The sequence below is a fragment of the Cebidichthys violaceus genome, unplaced genomic scaffold (genome assembly GCF_023349555.1).
Source record: "Cebidichthys violaceus isolate CVI_PGR_0920_01 unplaced genomic scaffold, fCebVio1.0.p SCAF_10, whole genome shotgun sequence".
NCBI lineage: Eukaryota > Metazoa > Chordata > Actinopteri > Perciformes > Stichaeidae > Cebidichthys > Cebidichthys violaceus.
Window position 1 is genome coordinate 3,803,086 of NW_027176263.1, and position 22,394 is coordinate 3,825,479.

Genomic DNA, 22,394 nt, shown 5'->3' on the forward strand with positions numbered 1-22,394 from the left:
GGCAATCAGATATTTATAGCATCATTTGTTATTGTAATGTGAATAATTATATGTGCTGCTTCCGAGAAGCAAATCTAATAAAAGAGCTGTCCTTAATTCATGCGTAAGAACAAACACGCTGGTCCCTAAGTCTTCTACCCACTGGTAAATTGTCCAACTGTATATTTGCTCTCACAAGTTGTGGAGGAGGAACACATGAAAAACTGACGGGGAAATCCCACATGATATTACATACAGGAAATGAGTGTGCTTGGGAAGACCTTTTTCATTACCTCTTTCTAGCATGTATTAGAAATCGCTCCAGCACATTGCTCCGAGAAGAGCAACTGCGGGGGTAGTGTGTGATGAACTGACAAACACCACCTAGATTCACAAAATTGCATATTGCTGTAAATTGATATTTTTAAAAGGTTGGTGGGCTATTAATCTACCCTCTGGCCCTTCCACTTTAGGTAAAAGTCTAGCTATGGGGCATGGAATAAAAGCAGACAGCCATCCGCTAAACAATATGTGAAAAGGCGCATGAAATGAGCATGGGAAAGCATTAATCAGACCTCAAAGAAGTGCTGGTTTCTCTCGGCGTTCCCAGGATTGCAAGAGAAATTATTTCAGGTTGTCCTATGCTTTACTCACAATGGCACAGTGCCATGAGTGTAGTGATGTTAGCATGTTTTCAAATGATCAAAAAGAAAATTAGCGAAACGGCACTTCCCCGCTGGCCTTGTATAATTAATTAATTTCCTGCAACACAATTAAGTTGTTGGATTGGAATTTTACTACAACAGAGGCTTTTTGTTTGTGACAACAGCTTCGCAGCTCAAGGGATCGAAACTCCATATGTTTCATGTGAAGTAGGGTCAGCTGATTAACTAGAGCCTCTGTGGAGGAAGCAACAACCCGAGGATGAACACAGCGGCTTGGGCCCGGGTTGGGGGCCAAGGCAAGATGGTTGAGATTACTGTAATAAAGCATGGAAAATGAGGGGGAAGAGGGAGATGGAGGAACACACAGAGTGAGAGATGATATAGGGAGATATGCCCTTTGTTCACCAACAGGGGTTATTTTACTCCTTGATAAACACTGGGCCAGTTTTATTTAGTAGGCTTGATAACAGGCAGATAGGGTTCATTTAGGCTGCCGGGAAGCAAGCTGAACAAACATTAGGGCCTCATACTGGTGTATTCAACCTAGGATCTGATTCCCTGCTGAGTAACTAGACACGTTGCCTAGCTTATGCTGAAATATTTATATGCACCATCTGTAATACAATATACAGGCCAACTGCCATAGCATAATATTGATTTTGATGTCTTCTTGTTGCCAGTTTTTATGCTATTCTCTACAGATCAAGGGTCTGCTTTGATTCTCGTCAACGCTTTCAAAGCCAATACCTATACTAAGCTGCCATCCACGCTGCTTTCTACATCTTTTTTTTCCAACAACAACAACAAAAGTCTTAATCAGAAATATACGTCATATGTAGGAACCTTTCGATCTAAAGGCTTTATTTTTTTTCTCCTGCAGCGTTCCCACATTCCACGACCTGCAGGAAGATATTCTGAGCAAGCTTGCCGATGTCCTTGAGGAGGTAAGTGCATTGTTCCAAAGCCTGTGACACCTGCAGCACAAAGCAGATGTCACAAGCCTACTCCACACATCTTAATAGATTTCCATACATGCCCTTTCCATTATTGCAGAGAGAGCGGTGAGCCAGAAGGAGAATGAGGACATAATCCAGATAGTGAGCTCTGGGTGAAGGCAGGTGCAGGTTTTGGAGAGGAATTAAAGAAAGGAAGTGTGCATAGTTGGGATTTCAGAGTAATTGTTGCTCTTTCAGTATGTGCTCAGTGTGCTGATGTTAAACCGAATAGTCCACCTACTAACTGACAGTTAATTTCATGAACCTGTACAAGAAGTCAGTATACTGCTGCCAGAAGCCATTTCAGGTTTCAATGAGGGCGGGGAGGGGCAAACAATCTAAGCAAGCTGAGGCACATCGTAATCCATTTTATTTGATAATGTAAGACATCCATTAAATGTCACCATGGTAACCTACTTTAACCACTTAATAGGCACAAAGTGAACAATGTATTTTATAATGTAATGTAAACCAATTCTCAAAGAAAGACCTGAAACACTTCAGCATGTTTTTCAAATGGACAACAGTTGAAATATGTCTAAGATATGCCAAATAATTAGTACGTCCTCTGTTTTTTTCATGCTGATTTCAATGTGTGTTATGAGATGTTTCTCAATATCACATTTTCCACCCATGTGCATGTTCGTTTGATGTTTTTGCCAACATATTTTAGTTATGCAAACACATTCTCATTTACACTTTTGATGTGTGCTGCTAACATTGAGGCTTTCAATATGTTGAATTGCATTAAAAGATGGCCTTTGCTTACTTTTTTTATGTTATTCAATGTCGATGTTTGTATATGTGCAATCAATTATGTAAGATGAATCTGTTCCAGATCCTTTTGCTTTTAAGAAAAGATAAAGGTCATTGATTAGTCAATCTGTGACAGAATTTTGTAATTATAGACTCATCCAGAGGATAACTATGTAATGTTCACGCTGGTTTTTAGGAGTTTATAGTTGTGTAGTACTTTAAAATGCAGACTTTCATATTTGTGCTTTAGAAGATTATCCACATAGTTTATGGTGATTGCAGTAAATACCTTCTTTGAAATAAATTCTAACTTCTAACTACAACGTGCCACTGCCAGTGACGACAACAGTAGGCTATCAAATAAGCCCAATAGCTTCAAATTTGTGGCAAGAGCTTTCTTTGTCTATGGCTTTGGACATGTTGTTGTTTTCACACACTCGGGGGCACTTGACATTGCGTGGGAGACTATCCACTCATATCGGCCTCTTGAGTCAAGTGCAATTAAAACACAATTTTTTAGATTGTAGAAAAATGATAAATAAAAAGGATCTGAGGATTTATTAACTATGTCATGCTTTGATACAGAATTACTAAATTACTCAGTATCACTGGAACTACAATTTTTTTACTGCCATCAGGTGGGATTATATACAAATAATGAAACTAGGTTTGACTAGGGTGGTGGACTAGGTGTGGATAAGTGGAGAGCAGGGCCGCCTTTCAATCAGAGGGTCGGCGGTTCGATCCCCGGCTCCTGCTTCAATAGTCTCATGCAATGTGTTCTTGAGCAAGACACTTAACCCCAAAATTGCTCCCGTAGATAGATAGGTGTGTAGATAGATACTGAATTGTAAGTCGCTTTGGATAAAAGTCTGCTAAATGACTGTAATGTAATGTAGGTAATAGTGTAAATAGTTTACCTGTTTACAGCAACTTGATAAACATACATAAAGTCATGTAACATACATAAAGTCATGTAACCAATTGTCAATTGTCCACTAATCAATAATGCATCACTGCAAAATTTACTGCATATGAACATACTGCTATGGTTTGACTTAAACTGCTGTAATTGTCAGTGTCATAGAAGGGTTAGCAGGGGTGTTGATGGCCAAGAGAAGCAAGAAAAGGAAATCTATGAGCTTTCACACAACGACTTCTATAGCAAAGGACAACTCCATGAAGGAAAAGAAAGAGGTTGTGGGAAAGTACATCATTGGGGGGAGGCTGCAAGCTATGCCACCCACATCAAAACAGTGTGAACGGCTGAATTATAAAGTGTTAAATGGGAGAAACACAGCTATAAGGAACTTTGGGGAATGCAAGCAAACATAAAATGGTTTCACAGATTTGGGATTTTCAAGATCTCTGTCTACCTAAAACAAGCCTGTGTGGCGATGTATGGCTAGTGACCCACAGTCTTGTCTGACAACCTTCACATTTCCGTAATCAAATCTTTCACAGCCAGAGTGCAAACTATTTTGCCAGCAATACAATTAATGAGATAATCATTTTTGGCTTGGTACAGGGACGACATGTGTGAGTGAGCTGGGAGAACACACCATGTTAACCCTGTGAAAATGAGATGTTTTGCATGGCATTCTAAAAATGACTATTAAATGTACTCTGATTAATGTGTTTGCACTGTTGACTGAGGGAGATATTAGTGTCGGGTAGTTGATTGAATTTGTATTTATCAGATTTATAGACTTTTGATCGCTGTCATCCCATAAACAATCAAGCAGGGGTGCATGCATTTGACTTGGCCCATGCACGTCCAATGTTTCTTCTATCTTTAAATAAGAGTCTGCGTTTTTCCCTCTACAAGCAGAGGTCCTATAGGTTTGTGGTCCACATATGACTAAATCCATCATGCTGTCATATGTCTTGTCCTCTACTATAATAACTCATTGTCAGTCTGTGATTGATTTTTGATTAGATAGAGCAGTCATTTTTTTTACTTCAGCTTTCTTCTCCTTGAGGACATGCTTGAGAAAAGGGGGCGCCTGATATAAATAGATAAACCTGAACTAAACATCATAACTGCAACCTACTATCAAAAAGAAGCTCTACTCTTGAGTGACGCACAGCGGAAATTAATCCTACACTCAGTGCTTTGTGTGAAGTAAGATGTGAGGTACCGTAGGTGAAATAGTGTGAGAATAGAAACCTGGCAAATGTCAACTGCAGTGTGGAGTCTGCTTATGATCGTACAGGAAATAGTGAGCTCTGTCTTCAGTCTAGACTTAGTGCAGCATATTGTGTGTATACAGTTTGCTGGTAACGTCAAAATTCCACCAGAACATGCATTATGAAAATCAAAAACTGATGCTTGTTAACCTTAGATCCCCTATAAGGGTTTTAGTGACTCCTTTAGCTTCTTGTGCCTTGGTTCTATAAATCATGTTATACCTCGGTATCCAGTTTTCTCCATGGCACAAGAGGTTTTTCACATCATATGAAGTTGTGTCACATCTCACGCATCAGGCAAGCAAATGCATTTCTTATCTGGCACTAAAGGTTATTTTCAACGCAAGAAGGGAATGTCTTTGTGAAAGTGTTTTTCTTTGCTCAACCAATGAATGCTGGGATACGCTCCGGCACCAGCCACCCTCAACAGGAATACTTGGTGTAGAAAATGGATTGATGGATGGATATATCAGTTTTGCTCTTGGGAAGGAGGTGGGATTTGCCTTCAGATTTGATGCAGTACTATTAATTCTATTTACTCGTTTTCTGTACATGCTCATTCAAGGTCACGGTGCATTTCCAAGAAAGCAGTGGGTGGAAAGCAGAGAACCCACCTGGACAGCTGGCCAGCCTCTGCTATTAACAAGGAAAAGCATCTAATTGTTATTTTGCTCACTGCAGCCAATTCAGCCTCGCTTCCTCTGAAGGGTATATTTTGGTCCGTGGAGTGAGAGGTCTCACTCCCTATGTGAGAAGGGAGACAAAAGAATGATAGTGTGCCTGAATAACACGTCTCTTCTCTGGTCTTCTCTTCTGACAGACACATTATGGAGATGGAGAGTACATCATCAGACAAGGGGCCAGAGGAGACACCTTCTTCATCATCAGTAAGGGAAAGGTGAGAACTGTCCTTCTAGCCTACCAACAAAATAATCATCATGACATCGCAACGGAGGGTCTTGTGGCACACATGGCAACAGGCACCTCTCTTTTGGAGCAAAATGCTAGTATTTTTGGGTGAAAGTTGGCTGTCATCAATCATCTGGAGATAAGGGAGAGAGGCCGCCTCTGTCATCATCTCCTGCAGATGCTCTTGGAGCATCTAGAAAGGAGGATGGAGTCACTTTCATTTCACCTTTCTGTCATCAACACTGGCTTTTACACTGAGCACAGATGACACACTGACTCGTCCGGCATCAACACCGTTGGTGGGCTTTCATGTGCTTGTATTGTTAACATGTTTTGATGCAGCTACTCTTCCTCCTTTGTTTTCTCTCTGCTCTTCGTCCTCATCTTGTTTATCCTCCTTCTGATGCTCCTTACACTGTTCATGTATCCTTCCTCCTCATCATCATTATGTGGATTTGTTAACAACATAATTCTCTCAGTCTCTTAAATCCACATATGCTAAAATTTGAACATGTCTTACTTTTAATATATATGTATCAAATTCCCTCACAAATCCCAGTGAATGGGACAATTCACAGTTATTATGTACTATTTTCTAACAGTTGACATCTCCAGGATGTACCTGTCATTGTAAAGGATGAAGATACATTATGTTTCCTGTCTTTTTTTACTTACATTTGACCCCAAACAGATCCCACTTCACAAAGTACAACTACATCAAAAAAAGAAAACACACACATTGACGCAGACATGAGCGGACACGCTCCTGATCTTATCAATGCTTTTCGCTATTTTTGGCTATTTCCACATCACTCACCACACAACTGTCTCCAGCCAAACCACAGACACTAGAGGACATGCCTCAACATTTTGGCATCTCACAACAAACACAAAACCTGCTATTCGGACTACACCTTTTACCATCTTTTGTTTCTTTTTGCTTTTTTCTCCCCTGCCCCCACACGATCTTATTAAATCCTGAATATTAACACTGTTACTCTGGTGTTGTGACAGTTTGCTGGTGCTGGATATGCTGCTACACCTGTGCAGAACTGGCTAATGGATGAAGACGAGATCCTTCATTTGGCAAAACATTTGGCAAAACGACTGTCTCCATTCTCTTCCTCTAAAAATCTACTTACCATCACTTTGATTTGTAAAGACAACCGGCACGGCACAGTGCCATCACTCACATGTCGTCTGGCTAATGAAGTGGTCAGCGGCGTCTTCCAGATGCTCACAGTCACCTATTTGTAACAAACCATCCATGAACAGAGATATCCGTCACACCAGCGCCCCTCATCCTGTTTGTAATAGTGTGATTAACCTGCCATATTGAGAAGTCATATACTATCACTTTCTTTTGGAGCGATGTGTAAATGAAATGTCCTCTCTCTCTTTTACTTGCCACACATACTGTTATACATCAACCCTTCTTTCATCACTTTTCTTTTTTCACATCTTCCTCCCTGTCACACTACTCTTCTGTTTAACTCTCCTCCGCCTGCATTTTCCTCCTTTCGCCAGGTTAATGTGACCAGGGAAGACTTGCCCAATGGAGAGCCTGTCTACCTGCGCAGCCTCGGAAAAGGAGACTGGTTTGGAGAGAAAGCACTGCAAGGGTAAGATTGTTCCTAATAACAATGCCTCTTCCAATTTAAATCTTCTGTTCTCCCGCTGTTTCTGTCTGCTTCTCTGTCACCCTCTTCCCTTCTAGTTTTCGCTCGCAACCTTTCTTTAATATCCTCCCTCTTGTACTTAACGTGCATTTATCCTTTTTAATTTGCTATCATCAGCCTCCAGCTCTTGTCTGTCCCTATTTTTCACACCACTCACTCGTCCTGAGTGGCATGATAACTTGCTAAGTGTCTGGATATTAAAGCCCAAGCCACACATTACACAACTTCAGCCCTGATTTACTGTAGCTATTCCAGTCACATTTTATCTGTCTCTGAATCACGTAAAATATGTCTAGTCTGACCTGATCAGACCGAGGCAGTCACTGAAATAAACTTAAAAAAAATATATATATATAGTATATATTCTGCAACTGAAAATACGTTAAGATACACTTTGAGCCGCAAACATTTACAAATGATTCGCTATGGAATTGTATTCCTTGCTAAAACTATATAAACAGCATGCATAAAGATGTAGCTATTTTACCTCCAAGGCCCTTTGCATAAAGTAAAAATGAGAGCAAATTACTGATGCATGCTCCTCTTTCTCAAGCTCTATTTTTGCCCAAATCAAATGAAAAAAACAGTGTGAATGTTCAGCGGACAGTGGAGATCCCTCACAACCACATCAAGTCACAACCCGTCTGTGCTATATTTTGCAAACAGCTAGTCACACAGAAACTACACGGTAAAAGTCGTTATTTTGAGTGGATTTTTGTGTCTGTCATATAGTGTGCTCTTAGCTGGAGACTTTTTTCATTTAGACAATAATGTATATATATATATATGTCTCTTAGATTCTTTTGTCTTTTCTTCTCATTCCTTGTCTTGGTTGCCATATCAAGGGCCCAATCCCAATCTCCACACTCACAGACTCAGACTTTGAGGCGTGTTGCCGCAAAGTCCCTGAGGGCTTAGAGTTGTCCCACTGTCAAATCGTCAGGTGCTTGAGGGCTCTCTCACAGACATCTTGAGCCCTCAGTCCGCATTTGTGCAGCCTTTGCCTGTGAGAATTACCCACAATTCATAGTATTGTGACGTTAATCACCGGGTTACTAGGGGGAACGTAGAAAGCATAGAAAAAATAAAGGTAAACAAAGAGGATGGCACATGGGTGTTCAGCCTGTAACATTAAATTTAGACAGAAACATTAACATTAAGAATATAAGATAGTACATATAAAAGACTTGAAATCATTGGAATGTTAGCAGAAGCTATATTACACACCTGGTTTATTATTATTATATTATATCAACCATTTCTTATAATTTTGCTTATTGAAGCTGTTTTGACAAAAACAAGTAAATAGATTATTTGACAATTAACTCTCGTCTCATAAGGCAGGCACATGGAAGACGTTGAAATCAGGCATCAAAAAAGATCAAATAAAAACCCACAGTTGTACAGAACATGTTATGGTGTTGTCAAGGTACTGGATATGTTGCTGCAAAGTGCGGTCCCACAAGCATTCAAACCATTTCATGCCTCTGATGAAATTCATGCCACACACCATTTACCAGGTGACGTCAGTCAAGTTCCTGAGGGTCCAGGGCTTAAGGCCTTTGGGTGGACATTGGTATTGGGCCATGGACATCTTCTTGGTGTCCCTGATTGTAACAATCCCTCTCTTTGATGAACACGAGTGTTAAGTATGTGAGCATTGTGGCTGTTACTAACACAGTTAGTAAACTAAAACATGTAATACAAACATCATATACTTTAGACACCTCGGCCAGAAATGTCTAGCTCTGAAGATGTACTGAGGCAAGTTTGAAGTAACCAGGCTTTATAGACTGTCGGGATCAGATGACTCACTGCTGCCGTACTGCTAACATTCAGTAGCATCCAAGCTCTCGAATACTTTCACTGAAAGGACACTTCAGTGTAATAAAAACATTTGATGTGGCTTCTGGCATCAAAGCACCGTGCCCCGACGGGATATTTTTACCCTGCAGTTTGTCCTGTCTTATACTGTGTGCCTCTGTGCACAATGTTTTATTAAAACAGAGGGATCGGAGAGAAAAGTGTATTATACCTGTGGGGGCTCAGGTAGAAACAGAGAGCATATGCACTCATGAGAGAACATTTGAATGCGTGCAAGCACACGGCCAACAGTGTCAACATGAAAAAAATGTAGATGTTGCCATCTTGTGGCTGATGAATGTGAAAGCCTCCTGATCTTAGATCTCAAGCCCTTAACAATCACATCTCGAGAGCATATATTAACGCCTTCAAACACAAAGAGACTTAAATTGAACCAAAGCAGTGTCCTGTGAAAAATAAATGCCAGCATGTGTTGTCGAAACTGTAAAACAATAATTTTTTGATTTTTTAAGAAGTACATTCCAGATGTTAGATGTGAGGTTCGGGCGACAGCTGGAATTGCACAGATGGTTGGGCTTCTTCCCGTATGTTAAAGCTAACAACCGTAGGATATAAAATACGACAGAGCATTAATATGCATGCAGAACATGTGAGGCACGGGAAGCTTGATCTCTTGGCAGTGGGAGGAGTAGGTTGTTCCAAACAGACTTTCAAAACTTTACACTGATGAGATGTAAAAAAAAAAAAAAAATTGCTGTTGGATTTATGAGATCATGACACCAAGTACTAATCTATTATGGATTTAACAGCTCTGCTACTTTTGTGTTGAACTGTTTGAATTTTCAAGGAATTCAGTGATTTCACTTAATTGTTATTTAAAAAGAAAGACTGCAAAAAATCTTGATGTATCACGCTGATGATTTTGTATGTCCACACACACACACACACACACACACACACACACACACAACACACATACAACTCTATATAAATACATGCCATGTCACGCATCTCCGTGAATATATCAATACATTTAGTGTTTCCCAGAATAGTAGTGTGCCGTTTTGAAAAGCTTTTCAAAGCACCTTCAAGAGCATCTCATGCTTTGCTTTTTTATTCAAGAAAACTGTACCTTTTCTACATCCCACTAAAACAAAGATCTCTCTCCACCTCTGCATCTGCTTGGTATTGTTATCCTCTTTTGGCCTGACCGCCTTTTGTCTTGGAGTGTCTTGAGCGAGAGAAGCCCATTCAACTCCACCTTTGATGGTCAAGCATGTCTGGTAAATTTACATCATTGAGGTGCTGGCTATCTTCGAAGTAGGCTTTTGATCACAGGGCTCTTCTGCAGGGCCATCTTTGTAATCAGAAGTTAACTGTGTGTGCCCTTGCTCATGAAACTCAATAGCCCCTACTCAAAGGCTACTGTGTCCATCTGAAGACTTTGCCTTTGATCTGTGAGAACAACATATTTACAAATCAAAGTCTGTTCTCCTGCCAGTGCCAGACATAATGATTTTGTTCGGGCTTGTGTGTACATTATAACAGCCGAAGAAAATATCACATTACATGTCTTATCTGCAGGGTTAGCCCTTAATGAATGCTTCAGTACAGTTGGTGGATGTTCCAGGAAAAGATGGATCAACAGCATATCTCGTGTCACATTCTTCCTGTCATGGTGAAGTGTGAACTCCCAGTTGAGGTGTAGATCCATCTACAGCACAGACAATATGTGCCCTGACCTCCTCACCCAAGTGTACTTGGTGTGTGTGTGTGTGTGTGTGTGTGTGTGTGTGTGTGTATGTGTGTGTGTGTGTGTGTGTGTGTGTGTGTGTGTGTGTGTGTGTGTGTGTGTGTGTGTTTGTGGGGATGTTTTAATAGAGAGTGAGAGATAAAAAAAAAGTGTAATGTCACAGACAGAAATGTGATTGGTGTCAGTGTCAGACCACTTTAAGACAAACAATATAGCCCTCTGATAAATCACCCTGAGAGGCTGTGCTAGTGTGGGCATGTTGCTAAAGGTACTGGTGAGAAGATGAGACATACATTGTTGATACCATAGACAGTGGCTAAGAAGTGGACATAATCGTTGTGACGTCACCCATTGGTCTGTGGACTGCGGTTTTGTAGCCTCCCTTTGCCACTTGGGTTTTTTTGTAACTAGTGAATGGAAGTGACCGTATTTGGACTGCGGAGGAGTTATGTCGTGGTAGAAACGCCGCATACAGCTCTGGTAATGACCTGTCAATCACAAGGTAGCCCGCCCTAAAGCATACCCTGTTTTTCTGTCTATTTTACTCTAAATGGGACCATAATTTACTAAATGAACTTCATGCTGTCTTCTTCATTTTGAAGAAGACTTGAAACTAGCGACTGAGACATAAACACATGTTTACAATGTTTACTGAGGTAATAAATCAAGTTAGGAGTATGGTCATTTTCTCGTAGACTTCCATACAATCAGTGTTGGTGAGTCCATCACTTTGGTCCAGACTAAACTATCTAGTGGATGTATTGCCCTAAAATTGAGTACAGACATTTATGGTTTCAAGACGATGTATCCTACTGTATTAAGTGACCCCCTGACTTTTCCTGTACTGCCGTCATGAGATTCATATTGGGGTTTTGAATAAACTCTCGAAATTTGGCACTAACATTCATGTCCCTCTCAAGATAACTTGTAATCACTTCGGCAATCTCTTAAAGGACCTTAGAGGTTTTACACTCTGCAGCTCATGTTACCGCTGTCTTGGAAAGGGAGGAGTGAGCGAAGGGGAATTCAGTTGGTTGCAATCTGCCAACACATGGCTAGAAACCACCAAGTCCCACACACACTGCCTATTAAACTTATTATCTAGTGCCATCATTAATTCAAATTGGCTCGGCCTTGGCTGTACTTTATGTTTTGTGCTAATTTGCAAATATTATCACAGCACGCTAAACTAAGATGATGAACCTGTTAAACCTTGGCATGTAAATATTGTCATTTTAAACATGTTAGCATGCTTATGTTAACATTTAGCTCAGCACAATAGAAGTGCTACCATAACTGTAGGGTATCATTACACCTGGTCCGCGCCTTGCACATAATTTTGGCCAGGGCAATCTGCAACACAATGGTCTCATTGAAATCAATGCTACATTTTGAAGTGATGAAGTGCTGATTGGTCTACATGCTGCTTTGTAGAATCACCCATCTCTCTTCACTCCAAGCCATACCCTCAGTCTTTTAATAGCTCATCCCCCACGAGTCAAAGCATTACCTTCTGCCATCTGCTATTAACTACAAATCTGTATATTTGTCATTGCTGCTGTATGTTCCTGTCTGTATACTCTGTATATTTTAGTTTGCTCTAAAGCATACCATAGATTTCTATACTGAAGACATTTGTTATTTTATACAGCTACTGCTCACAGTTCATACCATTACAGAATGCAAATAAACCAACAAAGAATTGAAGCTTTTTTGAGACAGCTAGAGAAGTACTTTGTCAAAGTGAATTCCATGTTGCGCCTTTTTTATTGCATGCACAATTGTTGTGTTGATATGCAGGTATGAACAGGCACTATTTATTCAGTCTTTCTCGCAGACCAAAAATGGATTTCAGATGTTGGAACCCAAGTGAAGATGGGGATGGAGGAGGGGGGAGAGCTGAAAACAGCTTCAGCTGGAGACTTGAATTTACAAAATAACTAACAGTTTCACAAGTATGCCCCATTATGTCAGACTGAAACAATTTCCATACAGGAGAAACACTGGTTCCCAGTTAGTGTTTTCATGTGTCTGTGGCAAGCTCAGACATCTCGAAACTCAAGAGTAACCATTCCACATTATCAGTTTGTAGTGTGTTTGGTTAATCGACAGCATAACGTGTGACTGAAATAATCTTCAGCAGCTAACACTTAAGTCTTGGATGTGGAAGAAAAAAACAACACAAATGCACCAATCAGGAGGTTTCAAGCTCCCTCTGATTGGAATAATCTACCTGTGAATATCCGATCAAAATCATCTGTCCACATGTTAAAAAATACCCTGTCTTCTTATTATTGGATCAGTTGTACATATTTCAGTAATAACGTCTCTATAACTGTTTTATAACTTTATTACTTAATGGGATCAATGACTTTAATACTCTCTTTATTACATACTAATCTATGAATAAATGGTCTATTCTCAGTTTGACCTCCTAATTTGTTTTGTCTTATTACTTAATTTCTGTTTACTTTGTATGTTTTTGTCACATTCGTATCTTTTGAATATCTTGTTTTGTTTTGTGTTAATGTTTTGTCTAATTGTGCTCATGTTGTATTGTTGTTGAGGCACCTTTGAAAATGAGATGGTGCATATCAAGGGGTTGTTCTTAATGAATCATTTCCAACCAGTGTGACAGTGGCTGCCTGAAAGAGGAGGATAAATATATTCATATATGTAAAAATGTCTGGTATGGAAAAATTGGAAAGTGGTCATACTTTGCAATTATGTGTAAAATGCGCAATTTTGTAGTTAATGGAAAAAGGCTGCACAAAAGCACTGGCACGGTAAGTGCTTTAATAGAAATCTGTGACACAACTATTCAGGCCCACCTGAATACCTGCCAGTCACAGAGTTGAAGCACAAATTATTGGCTGTGTGTCCCAGCCACCTCTTGTTCTTGCCCCAGTCCTGACCCCGGCGTTACTTCCCTCACTGCAGTCCCGTAGCTACTGCCCCACTCTCAGCCTCCAAGCCTGTACGTTATTTTGATAACCCCCTTCCCGGAACACCAGATCACTGTCCAATTACCAGATTCATTTCAACTATCTACTGGAAATCAACACCACAGGCTCCCTCCTGTGTACGTCCAAAGGACATTCCAGACACAGCATGCAGCTGCTTTTAGTGCGCCTTTGCTTGTGCATCTGTGTGCGAGTGCGTGTCTGTTTTCAAATGCGTTCCTTGTTGTGCTGCAATTAACACTTGCAGAGCCTTCTTTGGCTTAGTAGATGACTTAGGCTCAGAAGCATGCAATTAATCATTCTGACACATATTGTTTAGCGATTGTGTTTCCCATAGAACATCGCTAGCATCAACGCAATGGCACACTAAGTTCTATTCCTCAGCCACACTCGAGCAGCAGGGGACAGGTGTAACAAGCTGCTCTCTAACATGAAACCCTTGCGGTCTCTAAAGGATAATTCATGCTTAATCACTATTTCAATATAGCTCAAGTGTTGTGTTGTGTTGTCTTGTTCCATCACCATGGTAAGTGAATTACACAAATACTGTACGCTTTCTTTTATGAGACAAATTAACTTGTGTAACAGATTGTTACTGTAGTTGTAGCTCATTATCATGAGAAAACGGATGCGTTTGTGTCTGATGACTTGACTCTTGTTTAAATATCGGCCATTTAGAAAATATGTTGCATAAGCTTCTTAAACTTAAAGTTATGACAAAACTTATTTAAAATTATTTAAATCCATGGCATGCTTGAATTATTGACTAATAAATTCTCAGAATTGAATAAGCAATTTTGTTCTGTCCTTGGATACATACAGTATTTGACATGAATTAAAAAGCTTCTTCAAGTTACTCGACAGGCAAGTCAATTTGTAGAAGTAGGGTCGAAAGCTTTTGACACAGCAGGCTGATTCACAGCTGGGACACAGCCAGAGCAAGTTGACCCCTTATTCAGCTTCTGAATATTTGAATAATCATCCAATTAAACTAATATTGTTTCTTTTATTTAGTTGCTTTCATTACCACACGGCTAGGAATTCAGCTGGTGAAATAGTTTGAGGGTATAGCATTTGAAGATTTCGGTTTTGGTCACACATTACATTCCCACTCAGTTCAATGCAATTAACAAAATGGATTCCAACTGGCACCTTCCACTCATTAGCTTCTCCAACCTCTCAGCTTCATTACCCCACAATACAGTAGTGCATACAGCTAAGGACATAATGGTAATAGTAGAGAATAATGTGTGAAGTCCCACTGTGAACGCAAATGTTGGTTAAATTAAATTGCGAGTGTTTTCCAACGGCAGTGAGCAGTTCTTTTACGTTCATTAATTCAGCTTTATTGTTCAAAAAATTCTGCTTATTGGATTAGCTCAGTGTACTTAAATCAAACTATTATCTTAACCTGATTACTCTGTATTTTTGTGCATACATGTAAACATAGTTAGTGTATGGCTGGAAATATTTATTTATTGTTTCTCTACAATTCATTCGTGTTCATTTTGCACTAAAGTTCTTAGTTAAGTGAGAAAATAGTCATCACTTTTCATTTGTCAATTGCTTGTGGTTATTTCATATAGACTATTTATTGAACTACCAGAAAAGTTATGAAAGGACCTATATCTGGATAAAAGGGATACAATATTCAACTCCAATATACAGTTAGACCAACGTTTATGAGGGTTTCTTATGCCTCCCTTTATGAATAACACAAATCCAAGAACTTTTCTTCACATCTTCTCTTCCCACCTCAGTCTTGAAAAATCATTCCCCCTGACTGTCAATCATCATGACTATTGTTCCTCAAACAAATCAACACATAATCAATAGTGACAACCCCGTTGTGTAACACAGTGTCTTCATCCAAACGGGGACATCAAGTGCTTTCACCCATTAGCCTGGTTATACTGTAATTGTGCTCATTCAAATGGTTTTGAATCCTGTTGTGTGCAAACAGAAGAACAGGTGGAGCGGTGTTTGCCAGAGTATTGTGTTTTAAGAGCATGGATGCCGGCCATAGGAGCTTATCAGACATGAATGAAATACTGTATTAGCGATGATAGCGCGAGGGCCCCAATGTATCCTTTGCCCCTTGACAAACACTCCTCTCCACTCGTCTCCTCTGTAGTCCTCACCTTTCAAAATGTGTTGTTCCCCCACCAGCTGTGCCCTTTTATTCAAAGGGGTCAGCCGAAAGAGTGAGGCAGAGGGTATGTGTGTGAGTTTGTGCTCGAGAAGGGGGTGTGTTTGGAGGAGGGAAGGCAGAGGCGGTTGACATGGCATGAGGAGGAATTGTCACCTCAGCTCATTGAAATAGGCTGCCATGTGTCTGAGTTCAGTTCAGACGCAGAGAGTGATTGTCAGCTACTGTCAGCAATTCAATTTAATTGAATCAACTTTTGCGAATCTAGAGCAGAGTCTGTTTTGGCTTTTTATTTGCTCCCCAATGGGATAATAAATTCATACAGAGTATGATCTTATATTTCTTTTTAATAGAAAATGGGGCACGGAATAATCTGCTTGTGGGACATCCCCTGAAGAATTTCCTGTCTTTTTGTAATATTTTAGTCTGCGGTAAAGTGGATAACACTACAATTGGATTGGAGATTAATGTACGAGTACGACAGACGTGTCTTTCGTTGGAGGGCTGCCCTGGGCAGTGCGCTGGTTCAGAGTTAGAGCTCATCCCTCGTGGGAAAATCTTTCACATTGAAGGATGGATTCTTGGGATACAGACTCTGAGGACTCGTGCGGTTGGGGCGACTCCTCTGAAGAAGCATCGTCATCGTCATCAGAGGAAGATGAACTTGATGTCAAATATAATAAAGAGTAATGCCAATCATGCAGCGATGTGTGTTGCCCGTTGAGAGTAATGCTTTCATTGTGTGCCAGTGGCATTTATGGAGTGAATGGAGTTGAATAGGACATCATTGATATGGAGGTGTTGAGGGTTTTGACTGTTTCCATCATCACAGCTGTGATAAAACATTTAAAACCAATAATAATGTGATTTAATAACAGCCGCACAGTGTGTATTCATGTCTGATTGTGTTGTATGATCTGTTTGTTCAGGGAGGACATCAGGACAGCCAACGTCATTGCAGCAGAGGCAGTCACCTGTCTAGTCATCGACAGAGAGTGAGTATCACTAAAGTTTTCCCTCAAGAAACATAATGACTGTTATACATTATTGATCCTTTTGTTTCATTAGCATTAAAGTGGTCTGCCATGAGCAGCCATGCAAAACAAGCCCATGAACTCTGCTTTGCTTATAATGATTATGCAAGGACAATTTCTTGGTGGTACCTTTACTGAGACACCAACATAAACCCACTTCTGCACCTTATGGATGGACATGGCATACATTTAGTTGTCACTACTTTCAATTTTCAAACTCAAAAAACATCAAGCTTTCGTGAAATACGTTATATTTCTACAAATTAAATAAACGTGATGTGAGACATGAATTGTGCATTTTCCAGGATCACCTTTAGCTTCACCTCCAGTGTCTTGTTTGAGTGTCTGCTCACAACATTTGGGAGTCCTAACAGGCAATCACGTCATGACCAGCTTCTATGTTCAGGACTCACCGAATTCTCATTCAAATTTTCTCATGCAAGTTTTCTTATCACACAAACAGCTAAAATGAATAGATGTGCTTTTCAAGTGATGCCAAGAAGTCATGTGAGTTAAATCCTAAATCAACTTCAGCAAAGAATTTCAGTTTATGCCAAATGTGTGCAGGAATGACTCACAAGGGCTGATTTTCCACTGGTGTTTGTCAGGAGATTATCAAAGAGCAAAACCACATTTTTAGCTTTGCATTGCAGTGGCATGGTGTGGTATTTTAGTACAATGCTTATCATGTTGTTATACTTAAAAATGTAGATCCTTTAGAAGTTTATCTCCGGTCACTATCTAGGGATTAAGTCCTGTGGTGAGAATAGAGAGACAGATGGATTGGGCGCAGGGAGGAGATGGTATCAGTTTACCCAGGGCCTCCCTCTAGCCTCAGGGATCACGGCATCCTCAGGGCTAGCAGAGGGGATAGTGAGTGAGTGAGTCATCTAGCACAGGTGATTATCACTGCCTTTCACTCTGCCTGTCATACGAGCAGCTAATGCTCTCACTGCCCCCAAAACTAGCTCATTGTGTGTGTTTGTGTCCCCCAGCCAAGAGACCTTTGGTGCAGATTCTAAGTTACAGTATTTAAACCTTCTGTGTGCATGTATTTGTTTTCTTTATGTCCGTGCATGCATCAAAACGAAACGGTGCAGCCTAAGAGGTAAGATGAGGATAATTACGGGAGAAAACGGAGGAGATGGAGACAGTTGGAAAGAGATGGGGAATGAAAACAAAAGGCAGGGAGTCGCCGATTTGCTACTGCAATAGAAACTGTAAGCAGCCAAACACTTTAAGGAAAAGCTCAGCGTGGAAGCAGTCCCAGCTTACAGGCATTACGGTCTCAACAGGAGAAAAAAACAGATGTATTACATCGTCTGGCTGACAGCTTGATGAGCCTTGCATGAAAACTGTCTTAGTTATTTGTTCTTCTAGGCAGCCATACTTCAGATAGAAATGAGCCCAAGCGTAGTTATTATTTTTCATGTACAAGATCTCCCCAGAAGTGCAACTTTGGAGGATTTTATTTCAGCAAATTAGCTTATTATGTAGCTTGTTATTCTGCAGTCAACCTCTAATCGTAAACTTTCTTTAATGTTTGTATCCTCTGTCGTCATACTAATAATTAATTTAGTTCTGGTATATCCAGCGCGAAAATTGTTTTATTCACTATTGTAGCTGTATTATTGTGGCCTGAAAAGAACATGGTTTCTTTCAGTAAAATAATGTAAAGAACAGAAAATATTGTCATGGGATTTTATGTCTATTGGTCATAATACCCAGTGACTTTTTTTATCCTCCAGCAGGGTATGTTTTCTATTCTATAATTCGTTCATTAAAACATTTCTTGTCTCTGACACACCCACTCATCCCATGTCTGCTATCATACTATTTTACACCTCTTCGAGGTTGCTCCGTCTTCTCATCTCTTCCACAGTAAATGCAGACTGATGAATATTTAATAGTGACTGGCAGTGTTTTTAATGACAGTCTGGCCATATATTGCACCAGCTACTAATACAGATCGCCTGTAGTGTACAACCGACATTGAATAATTACTATAAATTCTCGAACAAAACAAATCATAAAAGTTTGCTGTTTTAACATTTGCTGTCTGTGTTTCAGTTCATTCAAGCACCTGATTGGAGGTTTGGAGGATGTGTCCACTAAAGGCCATGAGGATGCTGATGCCAAAGCCAAGTAAGGCAGTTATAATTTATTGGTGTGCATGAATTAATTAAAATACCCACTATGCAAATATATCTTTTTACTTTGGGCATGCTTGAGTAATTTTTAGATTCAATAAACCCTTAAAACATTGTACCACACTGTGACTGCCCACCGGCGGCAACATTTTATAAAGAAACACGCTCAAGGCCAACTGTTAATGCATTGTGTCTTATATAACAAGACAATACCCATGTGGCAGGCCAGAAAGCAGAGGCTATGACCTTCGCCTCTATTTCTGGAGGAATTGATATGTACTCTATTTATCGTCGCTATGGAAACAAGAGAATAGCCCTATAGAAGGCACCTTGGCAATGAGGTGGGCATCTTGGGGTAGATGCAGCTATACATATTGGCATAATCTGATACCTCGCTCACTCGGTGCTATGTCGTGAGTCAAGGTGAGGAGAAACAAGAACCCGGTAAAGACAGATTACAGAGAGCGAGAGAGAAGGAACAGCTTATCGCCCCAGAGAGGAAAAGAGAGGCGTAGATGGAGGGACTAAGGGAGGAGAGAACAACACGGGGGACAAAGCAGATCAGACTTCTGTCCGACGATTTCTAGCTGACTGCAGAGAGTGTCAGTCATCTTTTGCAAGTCAGTGGAATTTAGTCAGCAAAGAGCGGAACATAACACCCTAGTGTGTTGGACAGAGGCACTTAGGAAAGAGAGAAGACAATGGGGGACGGGTATTATGGAAGAGGTCGCATTGGTTTTTGCCTGTGGCATTCAGCCCTGACCAGGTCCCCCTTATGGCTCACTACCACCGATGATTGCCAGCAAATATGTGTGATAGAAAGTGACTTGCAATGTGCATTCTCTACCCCATCCCTCTCCAGGCCTGTAGGAGAGGTAATTTAGGACTGATTTCATGCAAATGAGAAACACATCATGGCCATTTGTAACCTTATAATCAACCCTATTTGCTACAGAAGTTCATCAGAAAAAGAAAAAAAAAGCCACTCTCTCCCTCTACTCCCTAAAATATGTCACATCAAAGACGTTTCCACCCTGATTAAGGTATCTTTCCCTGCCGCGTGCTGTGTGTGTGTCGTCTCTTGCTGGTGCTCCCCGCCCAACAGAGCACATTTGTTTCTTAGTGAGGAAAGCCTGAGTCAGGATCCCATAGTGATGGAAACTATCTCTAATTGGTCACAGCGGATGAGCACCAAGCAGCAGTATTCTAACTACACAGTAAGCTACTACAGCTGCTCTCTGTGAGGTTGACAGGTCTTTTCTTCAAAGACTACCTCACTGCTATGCTATATGTGCACATTGCTTTTGATCAAGTCGCTGCTTCTCTCTGTAGGAGGAGCTCCACGCTGCATAAAGTACAGCCAATACATCAGTCTCTGTTGAAATGCTTTACATGTATTTCTGCATGCATAAAGCATAGATTTTAATATTTTGTTTAGTGGAGAGTCTGTAGGTGAGAGAAAAATATATTACGTTATCTTATCTAAATTCACCTCGTCTTGAATACAGTTGCAAAAGTCTTTAAAACTTTGGGCCGTGGGTTATAGCTTCTCCGACCTCAAACAGCAACATCCCTGGTTTGCATCCGGTCAGGGATACTGTTGCATTTCATTCCTTAAAACTTCTGGTTCTCAAATTCAAAAAGTAATTTAAACTATCCTCTGATAGGTCAACAGCTACTTTTGTGATGAACTTAATCTTGTTTTCCTTTCAAACTGTCAATGAAATGTCTCAAATCTAAGTTTATGAAACTTGCAGAACGTCCTGTATTTAGTATAAATACTTTACTTTCCACTCACTGCTAATCATGGCCCGTCCAGCATGATGAAGATTGATGATAAAATATGAACCCAGTATGACTCACCACGTCCAGTGTCTGTTGAGCAGGTGTAGCAGTTCAATAAGCGAGAATTACTGGTAAATAAAAATGACATTTAATGAGAGTCAGCTTTAAGGTCAGAGATGTTGTCTTCTCCTCTCTCTTGAGTCAGGCTAGACCGAAGGAAATGAGGACAATAGCACACATACACATACACACACACACACACACACACACACACACACACACACACTCCCAAATACACTCTCACACACTTGACACATGAGGATTGCATCATTTTTTATGATCTCATCCGTTCACTGATACAGATTATCACCCACCGGGGTGCTATTTGACCTGCATAGGAACACTTTGTAATGCAGTGTTAGTAACAGATTTTCCACCTAACAGTAATAAGTTACAGTTCAACTTCATGCAAGGCACCTCAGAATACACAAAGGCCTATGTGTAACCTACTAGGGTTCAATTCTAACGTCTTTATTTGAAAAGGGACAATGTGCATTAATCAACATTCATACAAATGTAAATGTACACGAGTTAGCTGAAAGGCTAGTTTTCATTTGCAGTTACTTTGTCTGATGTTGTTAGGAATCCTAGAATAATAATTAAAATATACAGTATGTACAATAGTAAAAAACATACTACATAAAATTACATTATTGTAGGATGCAGCTGAGTTCTGTGTTAGTTTTACAAGGTCATGGTTACATCTATTTCTGTATGGTTTCAGTGACACTGGATCTACTTGCCAGTATCATATTCCATAGTGCCTCTTCAGCCATGGACATAGACAAGTGAGGTTCTGTGTCTATCTTAAAAAAATCTATACAAGTGTTTTCTAGATATCTCCACAATACATCGACTACCAGAGAGCCTCTGTGTCCTCGGCTGAGACGTTGAGCTAAGAGAAATCTTTTTCCTGTAACAAAACTATTCATTTCCATTTATTGCAGTGCTCTGATAACTTCACCAGCTGGTTTCAAGGTTGTCACATTGTATTCACTTAAGGAAGAGTTCATCCTTAGCAGAGATAGAATGAGTATTTGGTCCTTACCGTGATGCTCCTTATGGAGCAATGCTGCCATCTGTTGGCCAGATTGTACTATTACTTTAAAACCTTTTTAATGGCCTGCATGATGTAAAATGATCCCCTCATTCCTGACCCTTTTATATCGAGACAGAATTTAGGAGACCTTCCTCATTATGGGCGCTCGTAAGTCCATGTATGCGCACGTGTCAGGCATCACGATCTTATTAATCATCCTGTTCCACACGTAGGAATGCATGTACTCTCGGTTGCATCTCTCCATCCTTTCGTTAAGCAGAGCAGATTTGTGGATTTGGAGTGTTTTCTGGGCCTGCTTCCAGGTGATGGGAGGGGAGAAAAAGATAAAAGGATCACCTGCAAATCTTACATGCTAGTATTAGTGCCTATTTAAACACAAATACACAGTGACTGTCCTAGAAACCCGATGTGTTTCTGAGAAAACCGTGGCTCAGTGACCTGCC

At 40.3% G+C, this 22,394-nt stretch overlaps 1 protein-coding gene across 2 annotated transcripts in view; it reads left to right on the forward strand.

Moving 5' to 3' along the window:
* Positions 1 to 22,394, forward strand: part of LOC137880118 (cGMP-dependent protein kinase 1) — an 84,064-nt gene that overhangs the window by 55,253 nt on the left and 6,417 nt on the right. For both annotated transcript variants that reach the window (XM_068721267.1, XM_068721259.1), the window contains exons 5-9: positions 1,525 to 1,588; positions 5,406 to 5,483; positions 7,022 to 7,116; positions 16,792 to 16,857; positions 18,967 to 19,041. In XM_068721267.1, coding sequence (XP_068577368.1) covers positions 1,525 to 1,588; positions 5,406 to 5,483; positions 7,022 to 7,116; positions 16,792 to 16,857; positions 18,967 to 19,041 — 378 coding nt within the window. The remainder of the gene's footprint in view (positions 1 to 1,524; positions 1,589 to 5,405; positions 5,484 to 7,021; positions 7,117 to 16,791; positions 16,858 to 18,966; positions 19,042 to 22,394) is intronic.